The 14,725-nt window shown below is 42.1% G+C and overlaps 1 protein-coding gene across 1 annotated transcript; it reads left to right on the forward strand.

Annotated features, from left to right (window-relative positions):
• Positions 1 to 1,234: 1,234 nt before the first annotated feature.
• LOC121836484 lies at positions 1,235 to 3,456 on the forward strand. Its single transcript, XM_042291395.1, has 3 exons — positions 1,235 to 1,479; positions 1,579 to 1,675; positions 1,798 to 3,456. Exons 1-3 carry the CDS (start codon positions 1,235 to 1,237, stop codon positions 3,454 to 3,456), a joined length of 2,001 nt encoding a protein of 666 aa, XP_042147329.1.
• Positions 3,457 to 14,725: the final 11,269 nt, after the last annotated feature.

A 14,725-nucleotide genomic window follows, 5' to 3' on the forward strand; every position in this document is an offset into this window, starting at 1 on the left:
CTGTAATAGGTTCTGCGTTTTTGAATAAAGCCAATAAAAACCAGAAAACACCTGCCGATAAAAAATTTTGTTATTTATAAATTTTGTCAATTTAGATTTGTCGTAAAACCTCGAAATGTTTTGGGTCTGCCAGCTTTAATAAACCCAACAGGCCTTTATATCACCGTGGTTCCGCGAGCCAGCTTACGATTCACTTCGTTTTTAGTGTCAATTTTCAATTGTAGGTGTCACAAAATTGCCGTTTAGTCTTTTGTAATAAAAATGAGCTAGCCTCCCTACAACCACAATCGAATATGTTTCACACATAAAAAGGCTCCTTTACTAAATTTGGAAACTGCTGCTTTCTACCTTTCATTCACTTCGGCTAGAAAAGCCACTCTGAATTTCATGTACCACAAACTAAAACTCCGAAAAACTCTGCATGCATTTTGCTCAGAAATGGAATCCAATACGCAGAACCCCAAATATGTTACAAATAAACACTGAACATACTCCTTTTACGACAATGCTCTCAGTTTATCAGTCGAAGTTCACATATGTAAAGAATGTTACACACAGAAGATGACAAAGCATTCAATTGCAGATACACGAGTGATCACTATTATATTCAAATAAGGAAGAGAAAAGGATGGTTTGGCCCTAATCATGACGTCCTATTTCAGGCATGACCTGCTGCATACCACATTGTGGTTGAAGCAGACGGAAGCCAGGTCAAGAAAGGAACTTTGCACTCCACGAAATACCATCAGACCCGGATGAACGAGCGAGCTGGCTACAAGCAATCAAGAGAGATGACTGGCTGCCATCAACCTACTCCATGGTTTGCAGTCGGCACTTTGTGCCATCCGACTATGTTGAGGGCAAACGCCGGAAGCTGAAGAAGGGCGCTATCCCAAGCATCTTTTGGAGCATGCCGCCTTCAAATATCACTAAGATGAAGGACGCTATCAGAAGGAAGTGCAGCACTCCATATTCACCAGAAGTTCCCAAGAAGAGGCAATGCCTGGAAACAGGCAGTTCGCAAGTGACTGATGCGACATCAAGCTCTACACTGAACACTCCACCGACCTCCTTTCTGTGCAATGAAGGTGCTGAACGAATCCAAATCATCTGGACATCTCCAGCGAGCACCTTGGAGCCTCAAAACAGGCAGGCATCAGAAGTGTCAGACAGCAGGCCATGCCAACAGCCAGTGCTGTTCACCCATCAAGGAACACAGGCAAGCGTTCGAAAAATGTCAGCACAAATAACCGTAGAGAAACGTAAATGGACCCGACGAGTCACCACCCTGCGAAACCAAGTGGAGAGACTCAAGAACACTGTTGACAGATACAAAAAAGACTTGGCAAAGTTGCAAAACCTGAGGGAAGAAGATGATGTCACAAATTTTCTTAACATCCGTGAACAAGCAAAGGAAAAGAACATATCGGCTATGTTTCTAGTCGACCAAGTAAAGAACTACCACAAGAAAAGCCCAAGGTGGACAGAACATACCATCCGTCACTGCATTTTGCTGAGACACATTTCTACGAAGGCCTATGAACACATAAGGTCTGAAGAGCTTTTTAAACTTCCCAGCAGGAACACTCTGCAAAGCTACATTGGAGCTGCCTCAGGTCAAACTGGCTTCAGCGACTTGACGAAGGCTCGGCTTCAAACAGAACTGCACAACCTGGCAAACACACAATCAAGGACATGCTCTCTCATTATTGATGAAATGCAGATCAAACAGAGCTTGCAGTACAACAAGCAGCAGGATATCTTTGTGGGCCAAGTGGACCTGGGACCATTGACTGAAAAGACCAAGCAGCCCATCCTGGCAAATTCGCTGCTGTGCTTTCTCATGAATGGGCTCAGCATTCCATACCGGATCCCTGTTGCCTACTTTTTACCAAAGGGTTAACAGGAACCGAACTGGCCAAGCTTCTGCTTCATGTCTTGGGCAAGGTGGAAGACGTTGGCTTCAAAGTACTCCGGATTGTAACTGACAATCACCGAGTGAATGTCAATGCAATGAAGCAGCTTTGTGGGGGACTCCTTACACATCATATCCTGCACCCAAATAACCCGGAGAGGATTCTGTTCCTTAGCTTTGACTATGTTCACATCTTGAAGAATATACGGTCCCAATTCCTGGAACGCAACTTTGGAAAGGACAATGAGATCAAGTCCTTCTACCTCAAGAAGTTGTACGAGCTCCAGAGAGAGGCGGCTGTCAAGCCAGTCAGGTTCCTGAGTCGCAAACATCTTTTCCCTAGCAACATAGAGAAAATTAATGCCAAGAGAGCAGTCCAGCTCTTCTCCCCTGAAGTGACCGCTGTGCTCAAGCACCTCCAGGAACAAGCTGGCCATACGAGTGACCTACTGTATGCGGACGCAGTACCAACCATCTTCTTCATGGACTCTGTGTACCGCTGGTTCATTTTGCATGGTACCAGTAACTGCACACAACACATACACCAACGCTACCCAGATGTGCGCCAGTATGATCACCCAGACGACCCTCGTCTGGAATGGCTCGAGTTTTCATTCCCATCCTATCTCGAGCAGATCAAGAGCACGGCAAGCCCATCACAGTTCCTGACGACAGAAACCTACGAAGCCCTTCTCTTGACAACATACTCGACAGTTGCATGTGTACAACACCTTCCCACCAAAGAAGAGTTTGGATTTGTACTGACCAGGAAGTTCAGCAGCGACGCCATTGAGTCCCTGTTTGGCTCATTGAGACGATCTCAAGGGTGCAATGACCAGCTTAGCGTTCGGGCTGCAATCTCAGGAATTGAAAAGATCCTGAAAACTGGTCTCATCACAGCTTCCCAGCAGAGCAATGTGTCACATGCTGCCTCGACCTCATCGGGTATGACTTCAGCAATTCGGTGCATACCACCAAAAGTGTCAGCTGCCACGCCATTCCCACTTCCACAGAGTGCAGTGGAAATCTTAGAAAAGCTGTCAGATCCCAATGTACAATACCTGCCAAGCCTCGAGCTGTCGGCGACAGCGCACGTTGGGGGCTACATTGCCCGTGTTGTACAAGAACACTTTTCATGCTTCTTCTGCATACCTCTTCTTGCAAAGCCGAAGACAAACAGTGCCTTGCAAGGGATCACAAACCACCTGGACCGGGGAGGCCTTTTGTATCCCTCAGATGAACTTGCCCACCTTCTCAATGCCCTCAGGTTGTTCGCAGTGGATGTATTGTCGTACAACCTCAGGAATTGGCAGCCCCTCGAAACTCTTGTGAAGTTTGCACTGCCAGCAGTGTATGACTCTCCTTTGCTGCTCTGCCCAACGAACAACAAGGCTCATCGCCGTGAACTGATCCATCTTGTGTGCACAAAGTTCTTCAGACCGCTCCTTGTTAACTATGCCTTCTGTCACACAGACAGGAGCGATAGATTTAAGATGTTTGCACGAAAGCCTCTATCTTGGAAGTTTCAGAAGGTGAGGTAGAGTGCACGCAAAGGTAGATTAGAGCAGTGTTTTTTTTCTTTTTCTTTTTCTACCTCTAGTCAAGCAGAACTCTGTTCATATGTATTTTATTTGGCCTTGGCATTTAGTGATTTTGTGTCCGAGTTGGTCTTTCTGCGCAAATTATATGATATATGTATAAAGGTTATATTTGTTTCCAATGAGTTTACTGGGTGCCTTTACTCCCGCTAATAAATCCAGCACCTGCTACAAGTCGGTTTTCCCTTGAATTTGGTCGGATTTCCAGCACTCGTCACTGCAACGTGACTCAATCACGTTCCACCAGTAACATAGCACAACACTGCAGCAATTTTTTGTGTTGCTAGGGTTTGCTTTAATGCGTTGAAACGCATCAATTATAAAAAAAGGGAGACAAAATGTTGTTGCAAAACTTCTTTCAGCAGAACTGCTGTCCCTTATTTAGACACAGTTCGATTCTTGCTTGTCACTGCTCACGACGTAACTTTTTTTTTTTTTTCATTTAGATAATTCAACATGCTGAAAATTTAGACACGATGCAATATTATTATATGGAAAGCCTTTGACCAGCGCGACTGCGTAATATAAAAAGCCGAACTCTCGACCGACGTTTCACTGCCTTGCCTGACCTTAATTAATTGCCCTTTTCTGACGTTCGAGCTTGCAAACCCTGCTGGCGGAAATTATTAATACCGCAGCGCTTTTCCTACTTACGCACAACTCAGGTTAAGATTGCGTTGTAACCCAGATACTGCTCCTCATCCGGGGTTCGAGTCCAATCACAGCGGCTCATGGGGTTCTCACCGAGTTGCCGCCGTGCACCCGTGCACGCCGATATTTGGCCATTTGGCCGCCGAGCACGTCCGGCGAATCTTCTGCTCCCTTCGGGAAGGGCCATGGGCTTCACCGCACAACACAACATGTACGCCTAGCTGGCGCCGCCACGCGGGAACCACACGCACTTTTTGCCGGCCGCCTTTGCATTGCCGGAGCCACGAGCTGACGGGCATTGTACACTTATATAGGAGGCTCTGACAGGGGACACGGTTTTGCTGACTTCCGCTAGATGGCGCCACGGCAATTTAATAAATTTTAGGAATAATCCTAGACTTTTCACTCATTGCTCTATGCTCACACGACAATATTTTAAAAAAAAATAACCCCAAATTAAGCACAAAATTGCACAAATCACTAACTTACAAACGACGTCCCCCAGAGTACGTCACACAGCAGTTCCTGTAACCGCCACACGCGGCCGCAGATTGGCAAGTAATTAGACTTTTCCTTTGCGAAATGTAGCAGTATCGCTGTATTTCGGGGGAAGGATGCATATTTACGTTTACTTGGGGAACGATAGGCAATATAAGAAATACAAACGGTAAATTCTTTCAATCTTAAAATTGTTGCATTGCTTTTTTAAAGGGGCGATGCAACGATTTTTGTACTTTGCACAAATACCACTTAAAACGAATTCCTAACGCTAATCACCTATGTAACACGCGATCGTTTTTCACCACAGGCAATAAAATTCGCAGAAAAAAAAATTGAAGAAAGACGAGCAGCGTTTACACCCTCAACTCGCAGCCAGAACAAGTGCCCACGTGATTTGGAGCTGATTACAGGCCGCCAATGACACGGGCTGAGTTCCAGACATTGTCATGGTTCGGCTATTGTCGTCATTGCAGAGATTAAATACGGGCCACTACCCGAATGCTTGTCGAGTTATCAATTGCCACGAGCCCAAATCGAGTGCTCACGCAATGCTCGGGTTCCATCTATGAGCCGCATTAAAATATCGTCATTAGGGGATACTGCGATCCTCAAGCTATGTCATCGAGTTTTCCAAAGGAGGGGTTGAAAGAAAGCACTCGCTTTTGTCCTTGAGATTTTACCGCAACAAAAAAGTGTCTTGGCCAGTGGCATTGTGTGAAAGTATACTTGGGTCCCACTAGTGCCAGTAAGCTCGTGTAAGATGAAAAACTTTACAAGCGATTATCATTGCACCGCCCCTTGAGCAGTAAACTCTATCGAGAAAATATACCACAAGCCGACGACAAGTTTCGCCGAGAGGAGCTCCCTCTGCGTGCGACATCAAGGAGAGAAAAATTGGCTTATTGGATAGACGAAGAGGCTAATCGAACTGACTGGTGCTAGGAAAGTGTGGCGATTGCACGAGAGAGAGATACATCATGTGATATAAGCCGACATAGCGCAGTATATATCTGTTTGCAGTCAGCCGTGCCACGTTGCATTTCAGGGCTACAAGGCAAGAAGGTATTAACGAAAATTGGCCTTTTGAGAATTTTATTGCACTCTGTAAGGGTGTTCTTTATCCGTACGATGAAAAGGAATTGCTGCATCGCTAGAATGATGATGCAAACAATGTGAGATATGTGAACTGCAGATAAAGTATTGACTTCCTTGTATTATAGATGAAGGCCCTGTACCCACAACAATGAGGCGCACGTAAGAAGTCAGTTTACCGTAACTTTTTTAGATAGGTTTGTCGATGACGCCATAATCAGTAAATGAGTACACCGAAATAAGAAAATTTCACATCTGCTCTTTATCTGCAAAACAAATAGATATAATAAAACATACAGCCTTCGTCTCAAATTACAGAGCAGTCGCTGCCGCTTTCATTTTCTAACTTCAAAAGCACGTAGCGAAAGTGTAGTGGTGTAACCAGGTTAAGAAAAATCTCTACAGTAGAATGGCGCTTGCAGTACTATAATCGACACTGTAAATTTCGGAAGCGATTTATAAAAGGCGCCTTTCATGTATTCAAACTCAAGTGCAACATATCTCGCATATGTCCAAGTCCGCGTGTTTATCTGTGTGTGAATGTGTAGATGTGTCCGTGCTTTTATTGCACCCCCAGCTTTCCTCCTTTTTTTAGTTCTGCTTTCCCCTTTTCTGATCGATTTTTCTGCTCTTTCTACTTATTTTTTTTTTTTGACGTCATATCATTTGCGCTATTCCGCGCTGCAAAGGATGCTCTCTGCACTTTCTTTCTTTCTTTTTTTTTCGAATACCATTTCCTCTCTTTTTTGTCTAGAAAAAGGTCGCTTTTTTCACAGACCCGCATGGCACGAATACTACTCCAGCCTATTTGGAACAAAACTACTGATCACGCGTAGTAACTTTAAAATAAAAAAAGGTGGGAATAATAATTTGTCGTGTTATGCCCGCAACCACGGAAGGTCGCGTTAGGCGGCTCTAACGACAACGCAGCAACCCATTGGTATTTAAACGCACGAAGTTGGCAACATACTAAGGAGGCTTAATGGTGCCATCCGTATCGTCTTCGGGGACGTCACTTAGAACTGCTTATCTATACAAGCAAAAGATGGCGCAAGTGTGCGTCGTCTGCTACAGCTGAAATAATACTTACCGTATTTACTCGAGTATTAGCCGCACTGTGTATGAAGAGAACCTGAGTGCTTGCTTTTCCACTGAGCAAGCGGCTTGCCAATCACCGCGATCGACAGCATGATTCCAGCGGTTTACAGGAAAGAGATAACGTCTTCGCGCGAAGATACCATCTGGGAAGACTGCATTTGTATGAAGAATCGAGTTCGTGATCTCGTTATTCGCTGCGTTTTTTATGCGCAAAGCAAGGATTGGCTGTATATATGTTCTGTGGAGAAGTAGGCGCAAGGGCCTTGTTCTAAAATAGTGCGGCTATTACTCGAATAAATACGGCAATACATAGAAGAATTAGTTAGCCTTTGAAAAATAATAATCGTGGAAAATATTCTCAAATCGATTGAGAAAATTCTTATAACAAATTTGGTTTAAATATAGCTCTCGTTGCTTTTTTTCTGAATTGAGTTTTTCGCGTTCATAGCGAAGCTTCAAAATATTTCTTCATTGTAAAACTATTTCAAACGAATTTCAACACGAAAGACAGAGAAATTAGCCTTAAAGAGGACCAATCCGGTTCCGCTAGAGCACAATTAAAAAATATCAGACCAGCTACTAAAATGTTATCGGAAAAACCTTAGAACTACCAGAATAAAATTTTGAAATTTGAGCATTTTAAGACAGAGTTTACGACTAAACGGCTGGAGTTGTGCTTCTCCGACTTCCTAAGCTGAATTACTATGTTCATCAGAAATAAGTCTTCAAAGTTCGTTGCTCAGTTGCAAGGGTACACTGAGTTGCGACACTTTCAATTTGTATTACAAAAAAAAAAAAACACTTAAAAAAAAGATTTAAAAAGATTTGTGCACAACTTAAAAAAACGTAAATATACGAAATTGCGTGTGTCCTTATCTATTAATAAAACCAGGACGCGACTTGCTCGCATTAGAAATCTATAAACCTACAACTCCAAGGCATGTCTCCAAAAATATCAAAACCTGGTGTTTTTTTGTTTTTTTTTATTACGGGTTACGTTACCGGAAGTAGATATCACATTTTTTTAAGGTATTGAAGATGAATGAACCAGTCATTTGCAATTAGAACTATCTGCATTACTGCCACACAAATGCGACATTTGTACCGCAAACATGAGCTGAAGTACAGCCTGCACCGGCATTGTTGTTGTGGCCGTGGGACCGCAGCCTTCTGTTCACTCTTTTTGCTTCATGATTCGTTCCTCAGCATCCCTATTGGACGTTTATGCAGAACGCCAATGGGTGGTGGACTGTAAAAAAATGCTGAAACAAGTGTCACCTGCGCAGTCGAGCTGGTTAACGATCAATGTGAAAAAAAGACGAAAAAAACAAACAAAACAACGTTGAGTTTCGTTGAGCCCAGCGTTTACTAAATTGTTAGGAGTTTTCTTATCGACTTCAGGCGAAAGAGAAAAAATATCTTCTGATTGTTTAGTGCTGAAAAAGTGGGATCCTCGGTTTGTTGCACTACCATAGCGCAGATATAGCCGGTAGTTTAGTTTAGGTTATGGGAGAAAAGTATATTTAACGTCAACGCTTCACGAGTAAGTAATCAACGAACGCTAATGGCACTACTGATTTCTAGTTCAAATCACCGTGTTCGTCTGTCTGTATAAGAGTCGGATATTTGAATTCTGACAGTGCCTTGAACTTGAGGCACACCATGGTAAATTGACGACACGACTTAAAAGCTGGCAGTACTTTTGTACGTTGGTATGTAAAAATTATCATTAGTCCTTCATGAGTAGTTGTGTTGCCTCTGTTAACCAGCTTGTAAATGTGGATGCAATTTTATTTGACTCGCCAACCTCCATTAAAAGCACTAGCTGGGAAAACCGGTATTACCAGAATATTAACTTGCCCACAATGTGGTACATGGTGGATATTGGGGCCAGGTTATTCGGTGCGCTGTTTACGCACCTCAAGTGGACGTTATGAATTACTTTTTGTTTTCCTTGGATGACAGCGGAAGCTTCAAACGACTTTGAGAGGAGACGTGGTACGGTGAAAAAAGAAAAAGGAAGATCACAAAATCAAGTTATAAGAAGCTGAAGTCCCGAAGAGCGTTTCCGTTTCTGGGCTGAGACCACAGCGGAAGAGCATTCAGCGGAACCCTGCAAAGACAAACTAAAGGAAAAAAGAAAGCGAAAAAAATCAAACTCTGGAAGAGAGTTTGAAGGGTTCTCGCTCCGCTCGCCGATGTTTTCGAACGGATCCCAAGTGGGTATGAAAAGCAAACTTAGACGGAGGGAGAAACGTTATCGGAGGTACGATTTCCTCAAAATTTTCTCCGGAAACGGCACCTACGTCTTGAAGTGTCTCCGCGCAGCTGAATGCCGTAATGCAAGGTGAGAAAAATAAAAATAAAACAAAAACTGAGACAAGTAGTTGAAAATTGCGACATTATCGATTTTGTTTTAAGGTTCGAAGAGCTTTACGGAGGCGTTACTGTTTCTCGATGACACCTTTTTCTTTTTTGGTCTCTCTCCCTCTCTTTTTTCTTGCTTGGGTGTGTGTGTTCGTTAAAGCTTGTCGTCGTGTGGGCTGTATCGTGTGCCTGCATTTTGTTGTCCTTCGTCCGCAGCAGTGGTAATGGCAGCGCTTGAGGGCGCGTCACAACCATTCCTTTATTGGAAATTGAGCAGTAATAAAAAAACAAAAAGAATGTATTTTTTCTAGGTCCAAAACACGTGTTTGTTGGTTTGTTGACAAGCAAAATGTAGGAAGACAGCTAAAAGTAAAACGATTAACACGACAATAAAAAAGGAAAATATACAATCATTTTAGTGCTATGGAGCAACGCAATACCAGAATGACAGCAATTATAGGGGGTATTTATTCTCTTTTTGTGTTCTATATTTGATCATTGAATCTCAAACCCAGCCGGTAGTTGTAAAAACCGAGCTTCTCCAGAGTGAAAACAAACAGCGAAACAGCAATGAGACCAACAAAATAAAGACCAATCGATAAATTGAAGACGATGGAACGCTGTTCCGGATTCTGGCAGCCCTGTCGAGTTTCTGACGTACACATTTATTCGCGCGTCTGAACACCTTATCTGAGGCATGGCGATGACGTGGAATCAGGCATAGAATTGAATTTCACCTCACACGGCGTAGTACAAAAAAAAAAAAGAAACGACACGTTTGATCATCAGTTTTCGTCGTCCTAAAGCCCTGGTTATCAATGAGTTCATTGGAACAGAGGGAGAGTTTTTACCCAGGAAAGCAGTAGACATTACATTATTCGCCTCATGCATCCTCACACAGTGAATCTGCATGATTTCACTCTAGGACGAACGGCGGCAAGGGCGTTCACCACCACGGATAATATCAGCTGCAACACCAGCTCCTACCTTCGCCTGCGTTTGCAGTCAACCACAAACTCCCTTATCTCTTGATTTGTCACACGGCACACGGAACGGGACGTCTTCGCTGTTCAGGCCTAGTTTGGAGCAAAGTTTCACCAACGACTGGCAGGTGCGTCGAAAAACCGTGAATACTGGATGTAACTCATATTGTCCCCGCTTGTACCTATGGCTTTCATGCAGAATCTTTCTGTATGAAAGCATCTAAAGGTGCATCTAAAAAAGCAAACGATTTTTTCTAGGCGGGTGTAAGTAGAATTGCAAAGTCATCGTTCTGCCAATATACAGTCGGATAAGACTATAACCATTACAGTTTCCATTGTGGTTGTACTCCAACCCAACTTGAAACGGTGTGGTTCTCTTAAAGCTCGAGCAACAAGAGTCAACTATTTGAATATGAAGATTTGTGTCGTCATAGATTGTTACGGGACATAATGCGATTAGCTCGATATCATACCTTAGAAGTAGCCTCGCTCAATCCACGCTGCTGGTAAAACACCGCGGAAGACTCAAGTTTATTGAGTACATCACTGCCACCGAATGCTGTCAATCGAGTGGTCTCTGATGGTAAAAGGTGGGAGCAACTTTTGCTCGAATGAATTTAGTCAATATTTTGAGCATTAGAGTCATTCAGTGTTCAAAAGATATGCAGGGTGTGGCGTGTCCCGAGCATTATATAATAATGCTCAGCAACCAATCGATAAGTAGGCAGAAGAAGAAATCACAAAGGAAGAAAGGCGAAGGTGTTGAGCTATAGATCCTTCGTTTTTTTAACCTGTTGGTGATTGTAAAGCGTCAAATTCCGCTATACAAAAAAAAAAAAAAAATTGCAGCTAATATAATTTTTTTAGTTTTTTGTGGTTGTCAAGTAAATAAAAATATATCAGGGACCGGACTTTTGTTTTGTGTTCTAAACTTTCCGTACAAGTCACTTTTGGTCCGACAAGACCGTGGTCTTGTCGAAATTTGAACACAAAATATGATCACATTCCGGCCATTGTAACAGGAGCTGTACTCTATTTTTATTGCTCCCATGAAAAACAAAACGTGGTCAGAGAATCATTTTTTTATATAGGTGCCACTGTGATGATGCTCCTTTTGTACGGGTACGAGCTAATACATGTATAATCGATCGTATGGTGTGTTCAGACCGAATTGCCCATTTTTTCACCTTGACATCACATTCGATTTTATTGATCCCTGGGACGTCCGTGTACATTTATGCACGAAGTCTATTTCTACCGTCTACATATTGCACTTCTCCGTGCTTTGTTCCTTGACAGATGGGTGCGAACTTGACGTGCCATTTGCAAAGGCGCTGCGGAGGAAAACCCGGCCGCATGGCGCTTGGCGGCTACCTTTAGGCGAAGACGGCAGACTGATGAGCTCGCGTTTAAACAACTGGCTCACGCGTAGTCTTTATTTTCAGCATCAACAAAACACATCGATTACAAAATAATGTGTTTTTTTTTTTGTTCTTTAGTAAATGGAATTATAAACTTACAGTCCACGCAAACGATGGCACATACGATGAATTGTTTCCAAGCAAAATAGCGGCGTCAACGCCTCCGACACGCTAAATAATTAGATTAAATATCACAAGAAAAGATTTTGTTTAATTTTTTTATGAGGCAATTTGAAGGCCATTTGAAGTCGGCATCGCTTATTTGCTTGGCTTTTTTTTCCACCAGAATATTTTTGTCTGACACTTTACTTGGCAATTAAATTCATCACCTAGACGTTTTTCTTCGAATATAAGCACTGTTATTCATTAAACCAACCAACATTTCCGATTTCTTTTTAATTTAGCACAAAGGCAACTAAACTATAATAATGCACATCTTAAGAAATGCAGGGTGTGTTTAGCTCCGAGAATCTTATTATCGCTCTGGAGTGTCAGTCGATAAGTACGGTGAAGCACGGACCGCAAAGCAAAAAGTTGAAATATAATAATTGTCTACGCCTCGGCTGCGTTTCGTAAACTGTCCATGACTGTTGTTTTTGATAAAATACAGAAGAAATATTCAAGTCTTGTTTTCAGCACAGATTGTGCATTTCGACGGGACGAAATATACTGAAAATTTAAGAAGTCTACTTCTAGAGACGAAACCTTTTTGAAGAGCTTAAAGGGCGGAAAAAGCTACAAAAAAAGAGAAGTTTTTTTTTTGTTTGTTTTTTGTTTTGGAAACATTGTACAAATTGTCTGAGTAGGAATAATCTAGCAATATTTTAAAAGATAACGACAAATGTCAATAACGGCAAGAGTTTTTTTGCAAGTTCTTGTGTTGTGGTATCATATGATCTTCATTGTTTTATCGTTAATGCGAACTTTTTTAAATGTAGCGGATTCATTCCTACTTATCTTGCGACTGTCAGCAGAAGAAACCTGATCCAAAGGGTAAATCCAAAAAGAATTCTACGCAATCGACCGGTAGATCGCTTTAGCCTTGCGATCCCTCGTTCACTACGCGCTAAGTTCTCGGAACTCGGGAGCCGCGTTGGCTAGAATCTTTTTCAACTTTCCGCTACCATGGTCAGACCTCGTTCAAATGTATGGGTGATCTTCGATGTGCTCAAGGATAGTAAAAGGACCATCTGTATGTAGATTTTGTTGCGCCAAGTACGAATTTCCAAACACAACCCGTTTGGGGCCTTACATCGTAAGCTGTTCAAAGTGACCTCTGGAAGCATTCGACCTGCTGCGGCATCAGCCAAATCGGCAAGATCGAAATCTGGAATTATGCATCGCTCAAGAAGAAGGCCTTCCCTGGAATTTTACACCAGAGGAAAACGAAAGGGCAAACGCTCGAAGAGAAACTGATATTCATATCAACCAGCATACTTTGATGAAAGCATATGTTGACAGAATGACACCGAAGCGCATCTGGTTTGTCTTTCATTAAAGATAACGTAATTTTTACCAACTTACACATTTTATCACCAGCACTAGAGCCACATTCCTAATAATTTTCAACTTTCTGTGAAGTGTAATTTATCTATGCGAGCCGCAAAAACTGCCCTTTATATTCTCTCACGAGCCCGGCATTTAGTAGTCTGCGATTAGTATTCCTCCAACTCCTTTATCAAGGAAACCTAATAAAAAGGAGCATGTCATGGCTATTTCTCGTTTCGACATGGACATTACTTTTCATTTCGACGTTCGTTGCAAAAATTAGCCTTAACAGTTTTTTTTTTTTTAATACTTAAATAAACTGAATTTCGGTTTCTCTCCGTTTTTTATGTCCGTAAAAAAAATCAAAAACAAGTGTTTTTTTTTTTTTTCAAGAATCTGTTGTTGTTTTTTCCTGAGCCTTCGCATTGTAGTTACGACCAAGCGCTAACAGCTAAATATGAAGAGGTTACGAACAGGTAAATATGAAATTTAAAAAAAAAAACGAGAAGAAACTAATAGAAAAAAAAAGCAACACGCTGATGAAAGGAAAGTGAAGGAAAAAAAATCAGAGGAACCACGTAAATGCAGTCATGAGTAAAAGAAAACAAGGTTTAGATCGAACAGCTCAAGAAGGGCCGATGCGCAAGTAAAAGGAGAAAAAAGAAGGCTAGAGTCGCAACGTATTTATGCCGTTTGTGCTCGTCAAGCTTGTTTATTTTTTTTTTTTTTTGCTAACAGTCTTAACGTGCTTATATTCGTCTCGCCCCGTGTGTCTCGAGTACGGTCGTCGTGGCACGTGACACCGTAGTGCCACGTGACGTTATGGTATCGCATGACGTCACAGTGTCAAGTGGTGTCACGTGACACGTGACACCAATTGACACGTGACACCACATCAACATATTTTCGCTAAAGTTTTCGGAAAAATGTGTGTGTTGTCTGTGTTCAGCAAGTGCGAAACGCCTCGGTTGTCGCCGCCATTTAGTTTCAGGACACGGAAAGAAAGGGAAAATATTTTGTGTTTTTTTCTTTTTTTAGGTATACTCCAGAGGTTAGAATTAATTGAGTACGCCCATAACCTGCAGTCTGTACAATGTCCAGATGTTTCTCACCGTTATGGCTGGATTGTTCACAAACTCCTCTCTCAAACTACTATTCGTCAGGTTCAGATAGTTTGGTGTCGGCGCTACTATTTTCCATTGCCTTGCTTTCACGCTTTCTCTCGAAGTTACAAGCATGCGTTCTACAACTTTTAAACTAACTCTTATCAAGTGGTTTTCTACACAAAGAGAAAATACACCTTGACGCCAAAAAGTAGTTTGGATAAAAAAAAAAGGTATAAGATAAACTATCTGAAAAATAAAAATAAAGCTCCAATGAAAGTGGCATTTCGGATGAGATCTCAAGGTGGTTATCTTCTTGGCTCGACAAGTTTAGTTTTCCTGCATATTTGGAGTGCGAGTAAGGACAGTATCGACCCTTTTTCTCAGCCCCCATTAAATTTGTTTGTGTCGGCGTTTTTTAACGATCGAATGTGGAATCGCTTTGGTAAATGTTTTGGCTTTGGAGGTCTAAAAAATACAACTTGAAAAAAATAAATAAAATATTTTT

Source organism: Ixodes scapularis, unplaced genomic scaffold, assembly GCF_016920785.2.
Source record: "Ixodes scapularis isolate PalLabHiFi unplaced genomic scaffold, ASM1692078v2 PGA_scaffold2__306_contigs__length_199485367, whole genome shotgun sequence".
Taxonomy (NCBI): Eukaryota; Metazoa; Arthropoda; class Arachnida; order Ixodida; family Ixodidae; genus Ixodes; species Ixodes scapularis.